This window comes from Asparagus officinalis, chromosome 1 (assembly GCF_001876935.1).
Source record: "Asparagus officinalis chromosome 1, Aspof.V1, whole genome shotgun sequence".
NCBI lineage: Eukaryota > Viridiplantae > Streptophyta > Magnoliopsida > Asparagales > Asparagaceae > Asparagus > Asparagus officinalis.
Window position 1 is genome coordinate 21,003,922 of NC_033794.1, and position 11,975 is coordinate 21,015,896.

The 11,975-nt window shown below is 34.1% G+C and overlaps 1 protein-coding gene across 3 annotated transcripts in view; it reads left to right on the plus strand.

The window, feature by feature from the left end:
- LOC109821006 (heterogeneous nuclear ribonucleoprotein H) overlaps positions 9,732-11,975 on the plus strand; it is a 6,389-nt gene continuing 4,145 nt past the window's right edge. For 2 of the 3 annotated variants that reach the window (XM_020387206.1, XM_020387210.1), the window contains exon 1: positions 9,733-9,908. Coding sequence is in view for 1 of the 3 variants with exons in the window: in XM_020387201.1 (XP_020242790.1) it covers positions 9,892-9,908 (17 nt within the window). In the remaining 2 variants the exon portion in view is untranslated. Of the gene's footprint in view, positions 9,909-11,975 lie in introns of all 3 variants that reach the window. The other variant, XM_020387201.1, reaches the window with a different exon arrangement.

Genomic DNA, 11,975 nt, shown 5'->3' on the forward strand with positions numbered 1-11,975 from the left:
CACTACATCGTGCAAAAACATGTTTCACCATCACAATAAATATCTATCTAGTGGAAACAATAACGGGTGTAGACACAAACAGGCAAAAGAAAATATACGACAGAAATATTAAACAACGGATATTCTAAAAGAAATAACCACCATTGATATAAATCAAAAAAATCTCAGAAAAAGGAACAATATCTGAACTGAGTACAACTGTCTCGACATAGAACAAAGGACATGACAATAAGGCACATTGTCTTTACAAAACTAGAAATAACATCTTAATGTTCATGAACCAAGTCGTCGTGGAGTCCTAAACATAATCTGCTAATAAAATATCTATAAGTAGTAACTAGAGCAAATCCATCAAGGTATGGCTCTCCGTGCACCTGGCTCATTACCTGAAAGTGGGGAAACAACGAGCGTCAAAGCGCTATAGCGAGTAACATCTCAACCAACCCCAAGGGGAGGGCTAGTTGGATAGAAAAATACTGATAATACATATAGATAGTCATAACATCAAATCTGAAATAAAAATGGTAGTTTGATATTTAGGAATTTACAACATGTGTGTGGATGTCTCAACCATCCTATAAGCTCATATTGTAAATAGCTAACTATCAACTCCAACTATAACTTGGAGCAAAATCTCCATTTCGAACTATCTCAAAAATATCCTATCAAATGTCAGAATACTTGTTCAACTCTTGAACTTCCTCTACCATATGTTAGTTTAGGCAAAATTCACTGAATGTCCAACACATGGACTGCATGAAACCAATGTCCAACACATGGACTGCACATGGGGTAGGTCCAACACATGGACTACAAATAACGTAGGTCCAACACATGGGCCGCAAAGCTACATATCCAACACATGGACTGAAATAAGCAAATGTCCTACACATAGACTATATGATCGAGGTCCAACACATGGGCCGTAATAGATAGGCGTCAAACACATGGACTACAATGGATTTCAAATTTAAAACATCTATATATTATTCACTCTCATGTCTCGGTAAAATAAACAAAGCCTCTTGTCTGTAGTCAACTCGTGAACACAATTCTCTGTGCTTAACAATACCAAATAATCCAGAAATCTAGCCAGCCACACGACGTATGCACAAAACAAAACAGGGTAGAAAACTGACTCGTGGTCGACCGCCGCGCCCAGCGCGGTCGACCGCACTAAGAACAGAAACTCACTGTGTTTCTGTGCTCCCCAACGGTCGACCGCCACGCCATGCATGGTCGACCGCGATCGATGGTCGACCGCCGCGCCCAGCGCGGTCGACCGCGATTAAGACAGAAACTAAAATCTAATCTGTACATGATACGCGGTTGACCGTCACGCCACCTGCGGTCGACCACGAAGCAGAAAAAATCCTATTTACAGGTTTTTGTTCTAACTGATATCGATCTCGATCTTCGTGTGGTGTTTATATGTACTAGCAACCCTATACATGTGATTTAATATATCTGGAACATGGTATAAATAGTCTAATCACTATAGAAAAAAAGAAACGATTTAAAACATGCATATATATGACGAAACCTTCGAAAATAATTGTTTTTCTTTCAAAATTCTTGTTATACTAAACATCAGTTTAAAATCTGTACTTAGGAAAACGTGGGTGATCTGTATTAATCTGAAAACATGTTCTTTTGCAACATACAATATAAAGATCAACTTTTATACTCAAACTAGCATGTTAGGCTTAACAAAACCCGTGAAAAACATCGTTTAAAAGCATTTAAAACTGGGTGCAGGGTTGGGCGAGATGAAACTCGCCTGAGGGGTGATGAACAACTGTGGGTAAGGTCGTGAGGGGGTTCTCCTTCGCTGAACACCACTGGATCTCGCTTGAACTCCTCGAAATCCTCCAAGAATCGCCCAAAGAACAAGCTAGGGTTTGCAAGAGGGTAGGGGGAGGCTGCTAGGGTTTTCTGTGATGAAGAGGAGGCTCTCCCGAATTATTTAATATATATATAAGCTCTCAAACCCAACCCAAAACCCAACACAAACTGGACTGAGAAAAAAATAGTCCGGCCGCTGTGCGGTCGACCGCCGCGCCACGTGCGATCGACCGCACAACAGAAATCTGCTGCGCATGAACCTATCGTGTGCTGGTCTTTTGCACTTGATTTCTCTCACATAATCATACTTATTTGATCCCAAAACACTTGTTATCATACTCCTCTATGATCATAATCATACTTATTTGATCCCAAAACACTTGTTATCATACTCCTCTATGATCTAAACATATTTTTCATAATAAAAACTCATTTATTTAATTATACATACTCCTCTATGATCTAAACATATTTTTCATAATAAAAACTCATTTATTTAATTATACAGGGTTTTACACCAATTTTCATTGAGATTGAATACTTAAACTTGAATCTTGAACAAAAGTTTATTTTTCACCAACACATCTAACTCTTGAGGAAATGAATCATCATCACCTTACTGTGAACAATATAAAAAAGCAAAGTAAAGCTATTGAATTAAAACTTTTAATTTTTTCAGAAAGGAATCAGAGTGATTACTTTTGTCAATTGTTCCCTCAATTCGACTGCAGATTTGTGAATAACTTGTTTAGCTTCACGATCAAACAGAACAAATGATGCAGTACATGTATGGTCAATGACTAAAACCTAAACCCTGTACCTAATGAAACTCAAAAATTAAAATAAACCAATAAAAACTATGATCTAAAGTGTACGTTGAAGATCCAGACATCCATTCATGAAGCATATGATGAAATATAACTTGTGAAGAAACTGACATACATACTTCCACACATACCTTGGGATAACAAATCTTGCATTTTTATTGTATTTCTCACACCAAAATTTACCATTTTTAGCCTTTACCTTCCTTTAATATTTTTTGCAGGCATTGTAAAACCAATTATAATCTATTTGAATTTTCTCCATAGTTGCTAATGTCACACATGTGCAAACCTGATTATGATTAAGTAGTAAGAAGATAAAGTTATGAATAATTTGGTAGAAAATTATCAATCGTCTTTAGATTAGTTATCTAGTTTGCCACTAATCCCATATTTTAAATAACCAGTGCAATATCAATAAAGTCACTTCTTCAAAATAATTACCTCATGTACCTCTCAAATTTCATCAAGTGTCTTCCGTTTAATTAATAACAAAAAATCATCCTCGACAGAATAAGCTTTTTCAGTTGGAATCTGACTAAATCGTTGAGATGAAGAATCTTCCACAAGTTTCAGACTTATGATAGTAAAATTAAATTAATTAGAAATAATATCAAATTACTTGTAAATAACTAACGAATGAGATAATTCATCATGTATCTTTTTTTTAGATCAGCAACTTCAGGTATGTCGGGATTGATTAATATCTTGGATGCATATAAGACATTTGTAATAGTAATTTTACCTAAGAAATAAAGTTTTTAAATTCATGATTCTGTCAATATATAAGCATAATCTACGAAATAAAAAATATACCTTTTTTGATAAATTAGTATACATCTAATTTGATTTACCTCCATATGGTTTTGTCTTCGCAAGCTGAATCACCATTATAATAATTCCTGAATTAGCTTTCTATACATAGTGCAAAACTGATAATCATATTTTATTACAATTTTATATCCTCATTATCTATTTTTAATGAATAAATATATCACTAATAACTATTTTTATCTTTAATTGCAGGTTAATGAAAAAATAATAAATAAATACCCAAAAGAATCCAACTTCCTTATTTTTATAACCTTTTATTGAAGCCCAGAATCAAGCCGAATAGCCTGTAGAAGTCGAAGAAAATAAAAAAAATCCAATATGAAGAGAAATTATATTCAAGATGGTTGGCCGCAAAGAAACGACGATATCTCCCAATCCAGAAGACGGAATTTAACATATAATATATGAAAATTGCCTATCTCGACGAGACGAAGCCAAACTTAAAGTCAAAATTTTTATTGGAGCATCAATGCTGATGCGGGCATCGATGCTTGTATCGATGCCAAGTCGTCCAGAATTCATCAACGGCCGAAATTGCATTCTTGGGGCTCAAGTTTGATCCAAAGGCTCTCATTCACTGATGTTTACTATAAATAGGGGTAGAGAGTGAGGGGTTAGAGGTGTGAAAATTTTTTGTAACTCCATTTGGAGAGGAGGACCACTCTTAATTAAGAATGCCTTCTAAATTTGTAACTTTTGTTATAATTAATAAAATAATCTTTTCACCACTTTAAATTATTCTTCTATTTGTTGGATGATGAAGATGGAGATGAAGATTAATTTAGAGGTTTGTTTTCTCTTTTATTTCTTTTTTATTGCTTATTAGTTTAGATTTATTTCTATGTTTGTAGTTAGATTTTATTTTCTTGTTAAATAGCCAAGAGGCTAGAACCCTCTTGCCTTAGATTTATTTCATGCTTATAAATTAGATTTATTTCATGTCTTTATTTTCTCGCATTTAATTCTTGTAATTTATTTTGTAGCTTAGTATTTATAATTTATTTTGTAGTTTAGATTTTATTTTCTTGCACTATTCGCCTTGAGGCTAGAACCCTCTTGGGATAAGTTTTTATTTTTTTACTTTTTTTATTTTCTTTGATTCACCTTTAGGCTAGAACCCTCTAGGGAATCACCATTTTCTAAGAAGTGGATTTAATTCTAGATTACCCATATCTTTAATTGAATCCGCCATCTTTAATTTCTTGAATTTTTTTCTTAATTCTCCTTTTTGATTCTTGATTTTATTCATCTTTCCTTGTGAAAATCATTCATTCTTTGTCACATCCACTCTCACTTACATTTTGTGCCGATTTACACACTATCACTTTCACTCTCTCTATCTCTCCACAATCACATTCACTCATCACATTCACTCATCACTCCTATTTGTCACGCACACAACATAAGAACCGATTTATATTTTCTCCTACAAAACACATTCCTCATGGGATCGATAACTTTTTATACTATAACTTGACACGGTTGTGCACTTACAATATTTTTGGTACATGTTTATACCGCATTAAGTTTTTGGCGCCATTGCCGGGGAAGGTGCTTAAGTATGTTTTAATTATTTTGATTCTTTAACTTGTGTGCTTAAGAAGGTGCTTAATTATTTTAGCGTCGTTGCCAATTTGCAGACCAATCTCTAAACCAAGAGATTAACACCTCTCACAAACCGAGAGAACTTTTGAAGCAACAACTCAATTCCTATAAGCCTTGATTTGTAGTGTAGTGTAGTAATGACTTAGGAATGATTCTAACTTCTGTAAATTGCCTAGACAAGTATTTTAATGAGGATCAAAGGCAATTTTAGAAAACTTTTCTTTTTCTCAAAATCTGAATTTTTTAACACTTGAAAGATGCATAAATATCAAAGCTTATGGGTATGTAAATTTCGTGCATTTTTCTGAACAAATAACCTATATATAGCCCTTGAAAAGACAAGAATTTGAACTTTAAAAAACGTTTAAAAAACGGCTATAAACAGTCATTAATTCAAACTTTAAAATGTGAAAAAACTGTATTTGTAGTCGACTACAAGACATAGTAGTCGACTACACTGAGTTAAAATCGACTCAGTGAACCAGAAAATTTCTTAGTAGTCGACTATAATAAGCATTAGTCGACTAGTCATGTGTTTTACAGAAACATGACTGACAATTTTGCAGTTGACTATATTAAGCATTAGTCGACTAGTCATGTGATACAGTTATATAGTCTTTCTTATGTTTATACTAGGCATGCATTCATGATACACATTACATGTGCACAAACCTCTCCGTTCAGTTTATCACTTGCTAGATGACTTTCTGATTGTCCTAATTTGTACACCAGTGGTGAATCCGAACACGGCAACTTTTCTTTTCGGCACCCCGGATTTTAGTGACCTTTAGTAGATAGGATTCCTTCGACTAGCTTGTTAGCCACTTCATCCAGTTTCTATCCCAGTTTGCCAATTATCAGTTTCTGATTTCTTTTGGACTATGTTTATTATTTATGCTGCTATGTAGTGACTATGATGTATCTAGTTTATTTAATTGTTACTCTAGACTTGTATAGCTGTTCGACCTTGTAATTATTACTCTGTGAGGAGGATATTGATACCATAATTGTGATATACTTTATGTTATTCAGTTATATGTGGGACTTGTTGATACTTTTATTGATTAGTATTTGCTTATGTTGAGTATGTATACTGTATACCTGTTTTCGCCATATATCAGTTTCTTTATATTTGTGATTATGTATGATTCCATTCTGGCCATGGTGGATGAGACATATGTACTAAGCTTAAGTATATGCTTTTGGGTGGTGTTTAGCCCGATTGCATATGTTGCTTAGCCTAGTCATATGCCCATCATGTATTTTCGGAACATTATGGCGGCGTGATAGGATCTCCATCCTGAATTAACATGAGTGGTCAAGTTGTTTGCGATAGAATGCAAACATTTGGTATGCCTCATTATAGGGAAGGGGAATGATCCAGTTTGAGTTGTTTATAATGAGTTTCCTCAAATTATATGATTAACTTAATGCACTAGCAATGAACTTTGAGCTCATTATGCGAATACAGGACAAACGAGAAATGTCATTTGGGAGTGTATCTATTCAATTGAACACTTGCACGCTATCTTTTAAATGTAAATGAATCACACCAAGTTGCCTTCTTAAGGACTGTATAGTTTTCTAATTGGATTTGTTGTAGGCAATTAATATTTATACTACATATCTTAACTCTAAAGGGGGGAACAGTTCACCTAAAAGTGATGCAACAAGTTGAGTCCCAGAAGCATTTACAAACAGTAATGATGGTAGATCTAGTCTATCAACTGGTTAACATTAATAATAGGGTGGCACTAGAGGCACACCCCCGACCACACCTTCAACAACACCCACTCTCTTATTTGCTACAGTACACCGGGCCCCACATGTGATTTTAAATTTTAAAATCACATGTGGGGCCCGGTGCACTGTAGCAAATGAGAGAGGGAGTGTGGTTGGAGGTGTGGTTGAGGGTGTGCCCCTATCATTTTCCTTAATAATAGATGTTTTTCCTATACCACAGACTACACTATCTATAGTACAAGAAACTAAAATGTGAGGTTCTTCCTTGTAAATTGCCATAAAAAAGTATAACCCTCAAACATTTTGAAAGTTATATGAGAGATAATTTGACATTAGTCCAGATTTGAAGGGTAATTTTTTTTGAAATTCAGCCCAAAAAGGTAAAAATCCTTTTCAATATGAGAACCAAAAAAAGAATCTTACAAAGAGGCCCCCTCTAGTGAAAATCATACAGGACAAAAAAGATAACACTTGTGTCAGTCACCCTTAAAAAAAATATAGGACATTTATATTTATGGGTTATTTCAATCTTAGTCCCTCACATCTTCAATATTTCCAAATTAATCCTCCAAATTATGGAAATTCCTATTACGTCCCTCAAATTATCACACTGCTTACAATTAGGCCCCCCCTAGTTAACAACAATCAGATCTAAAAGACTATTCCTTAAAATCTAACTTTGAGTGATGTCTTTCCCATTGTACCCTTGAATTTTAACATTATGTTAGGAATGTATATTCATTTTAGGTTTTTAATGCATTTTAGTCGTAATTTGAGAAAATATCAATGGTAATGTAGCATTATGAATGCAATTTGAGTAACATGAAATTAGAATAATTCCCCCCCTGTCATCTATCATGATAAAAGGGGGCAAGGGGAGGAGGATTAGGGGTTTTGGAGGAGAATGTTTAACCTAAGGGCATTATTGTAATTAACCATGTGCATTAAGGCTTAACTTAACCCAAATTATCTATCAAATCTAACTTTGAGTGATGACTTTCCCATTATACCCTTAAATTTTAACATTATGTTAGGCATGTATATTCATTTTAGGTTTTTTTAATGCATTTTAGTCGTAATTTGAGAAAATATCAATGGTAATGTAGCATTATGAATGCAATTTGAATGACATGAAATTAGAATAAATTTTTTCCTTGTCATCTATCATGATAAAAGGGGGCAAGGGGAGGGGGATTAGGGGTTTTGGAGGAGAATGTTTAACCTAAGGGCATTATTATAATTAACCATGTGCATTAAGGCTTAACTTCACCCAAATTATCTAAATAAATGTTTACTTAGACAAGGGACGTAATTGTAAGCAATGTGATGATTTGAGGGACCTAATAGGAATATTCATAACTTGGGGGATTAAATTGGAAATAGTGAAGATGTGAGGGACTAATACTGAAATAACCCTATATTTATATATGTGATAAAGATAACTGGCATGATACTTTATACAGTTAATTGGACATTTATATTTATATATATGCTAAAGTTAAATGGGATGATACTTTATACAAATAATTTTAAACTCACTTTGTATTTAAGAGTTTGACATAAGTGTATGTTGCTATATTTTAATATAATATGCTATACATTTCTAAGTGCTTAGTTGCACAATATATTTTTAAATCAAACGCTCAAACTAATGTCGCAACATCGTGCGGATTAATTTTGCTCATTGTAAAAATAAATCATAAGTATGAAAACTTAAAATGTCAACGCCACTATAATTCGAATACAAAATCAACAATTTTTGAAGAAGACCCTGATTTGACCATGCTGGAATAAAGTATGGGTTATTGTTTTAAATGCAAAATTCAAAAATGCCATCGTTTCAGCCCATAGGCTACATGAGCAGGCTTTTATTTGGAGTTTTAAACTAGACTTTGGACACATTATTTTATTTCAAATATTCCCGTAGCTATTCGTTAGAATCTGACCACTGTACTACGTCCAAATCTTACTTCGACTCATCCTACGGTGTTAATGACAGGTGTAGGATAGCTTAAAAATTTTGCAAGGCTTTAGAACCCAAAAGAATGAAAAGGGTGGATATTTTTGAAAGAGCTTTGCTACAGGGACCCAAAATATGAGACTAATAGAGGGGACAAGTGAGGTGTCTCCCTCCTATTGGATAATGAGTTGGCCATCATTAATGATGATCAACTCATTATCCAATAGAAATGAGACACCTCACTTGTCCCCTCTATTGGTCCCATATTTTAGGTCCTTGAGGAATTTTTCTTTTTTAAATGCAAACCCTTTTGATTTCTCAAAAATTTTATAATTAGTTATAAATTATACTTTATTGGGGGTAATTTGCAACCCTTGGTCTATCTTTGGTAATATTTATCAACTTCATTCCATGTAGTAGCGTGTAACATTTTTGAATTTTCATTTTAAAAAGGATAAAGTATCTCTAAAATAATCGAGGAGTAATAAGTACTATTGAAGACATAAATATGAGCGGGTTTTCTATGATCTATCTTTTTCCATTGAATTTATTCTTTTTACCCAAAATCCCACTGTTCACATCATTTAACACCGTATAATATCAAAAAATTAAATTAAAGAATAGAACTCTTCCGTCCCAGACAGTCATAACAAGAAACCTAACTTTGAGAATAATTGTAAATTAATAAATCATTTGAATTATGTAAATACAAGTTTAATAATTGAGCAATTATAGAGATTATACAAAAGAAGGTAAAAGTCTACGGAATTAGTATTTTTTCCCCTTGTAAAGCAATTTTAGTGATGAAAAATACGTAGTACTTTTCACATTTTACACAAATGGTCTGCAATGTAAAATCAAAGATGTGAAGGGTTCTACTCAAATTAGCAAACCCCACAAAATACACAGAAGTTTTATTTATAAACCGACATTAGGGTTTCCCTCTCGACCTAAAGATTGGGCTCCTCTTGCTTATAAATCCTCGATCTACTTCCATAAATTCTCTCTCTAAACAAAGATTCGTTCCCAAATCCTCGATTTTCTCAGGCGATTCGTTCCGTAGAAGGGAGAAGAGCAATCATGTACGGGTCCAGAGGGTAAGTCGAGAAACCCTAACCCTAGTTCTTGTCATCTGATTCTTTTTGTTCTAAAGTTTGTAATTTTCATGGGGTTTTGTTTAAATTCTCGTGCCTTTTTTCATTGGGATGCTCGTCTGATCTAGGGTTAGGCTTTGTGGTGGAAAGTTGGGAACGTGGCGGCTGTTTGATGTGTTTTCAGGGATTTTTTTTTTGGGTGAAGATTTTGATGATTTGTTTAGTGTTATTCAAGAAACATAGTTTTTTTTGTCGCTTTTTGAACTTCAGGGCCGTTTAGGTTGAATTGTTGTAGCCTGAGTGGGCGAGTGATAATTGGTCAGAAAAAGATCGGATTTAGATTATTTTGGGAAGGAAATATCCAAACGGTTAGGGGACGTATTCATGAAGCTTTATAGCTAAGGATCAGGTAGATAAATTTCTTCAAGCAACAATTTTTTCCGTGGACTCTATAATCTCTCTTGCTTAGAACATGTTTCAATTGTTCTTTATTGAATTTTCTCTCAATGTTAGACTATCATTTATGAGGATAACAATAGTGAGGTCAGTCACAAAGTATTGTAAAGATCCATTACTTTCCCTAGCGCTGGATGTTACCATAACTGTTGATCAGAAACTCTGTTATCCATGTCCTGGTACCCATGATGCTTTACGCTTAACTGTTAATTGGGAACCCAATTGTCCTATGCTGATAGGTAGACAACAAATGCTTTCTTTGCTCTACAGCTTAATGTTAGGGCTCATTTAGTGTGATATTGATTATATGAGTGGTTTGATGCGGGGTTATGGAGGTTTGAGTTCTTTCCCTCGAACAACCAGGTTTTTTCGATGAGTTCTTCTAGGTGTAACAAAAATTTATTATAGTCAAACGTATATCTCTCAGTTCCAGTACTTAAGGGCAGGTGGTGGCATCAGAATTGTGTTCGCTTGAAATTAGTGCTAGTGCAAAGCAAAAACAGTAACGTCGGTTTGGCAACACTTGATCGGGACTAGGCTACTGCCTGGCCAGCCCACATGGGACTGAAACTGCATTTGGTGGTACACTAAGATGAGGTCCATTTTGTCCCACACTACATAGATGGTTTAATGTGGCACATGTGAGTTACAGAGATATGGGGTTCTTTCCTGCAACAGTTAGCTTCTAGAGGCAAATTTTCCTAGGTCTCAAATATTTAAAGGGTGTTTACCAAACTGAAGGTAAATTGAAAGTGTGATAGTTAATTCTTTACGAGTCTGAAAATATATCCACGTTAGAATGCACGTGAAATACGATGTTTGTGTGCAAAAACAAATTATTGTTGAAACTAGACAAGTAAAGATGACATGGAAATATCATTTTATTGATTAATTTATTTAAAATATTTTTATGCTTTCATTAATTGTTTGTTAACTACCAAAGAATCAACTGGATTGGTACACACACCAATGTTACATAAAGCGCTAGGCGGACTAGGCGTTTAAGCCGGGGCCTAGTGCCTTGGTGTATGCCTAGGTGGCGCCTAGTCATTTGCCTATTTTTAAATTTATTTAATTATGATAATTCACAAAAACATGAATAAAATTCATAGAAAATTTCCATAAAAATAAATAACAAGCCTAGATTCATAATCAACCATGCACAAATACCAAACAGCCAAAATAATTTCTAACTAACTAATTAAATTCAACAAAACTTTAACAGTGAGGCCTAAAGCCCTGGACTAGTATTTAGTGGACCATAAAAAACCACCTAAATAACAGTGAATTAAAGTCGATAATTAAACTAAAATTGAATAAAATTAACTAATTATACTAAGAAATAACAAAAACAACAAATAACATACAATACCAATGAATAGAATTAAAAACAGAGGGAGAATAGCAAAAAATTACCTTCAATAATCAATATAATAAAATTTTAATCAACTACTAATAGTGAACAAAAAGGCTTTTCAAAATAAACAGTGAATAAAATAAAAAAGTGGAAAATAGCAAAAAAATAAATATTACCTTCAATAGAGGATGCAGAGATGAGAGACTCGCCGGAGGTGACCAGAGGTAGCCAGAGAAGGAGAGGAGAGGGGATGAGGT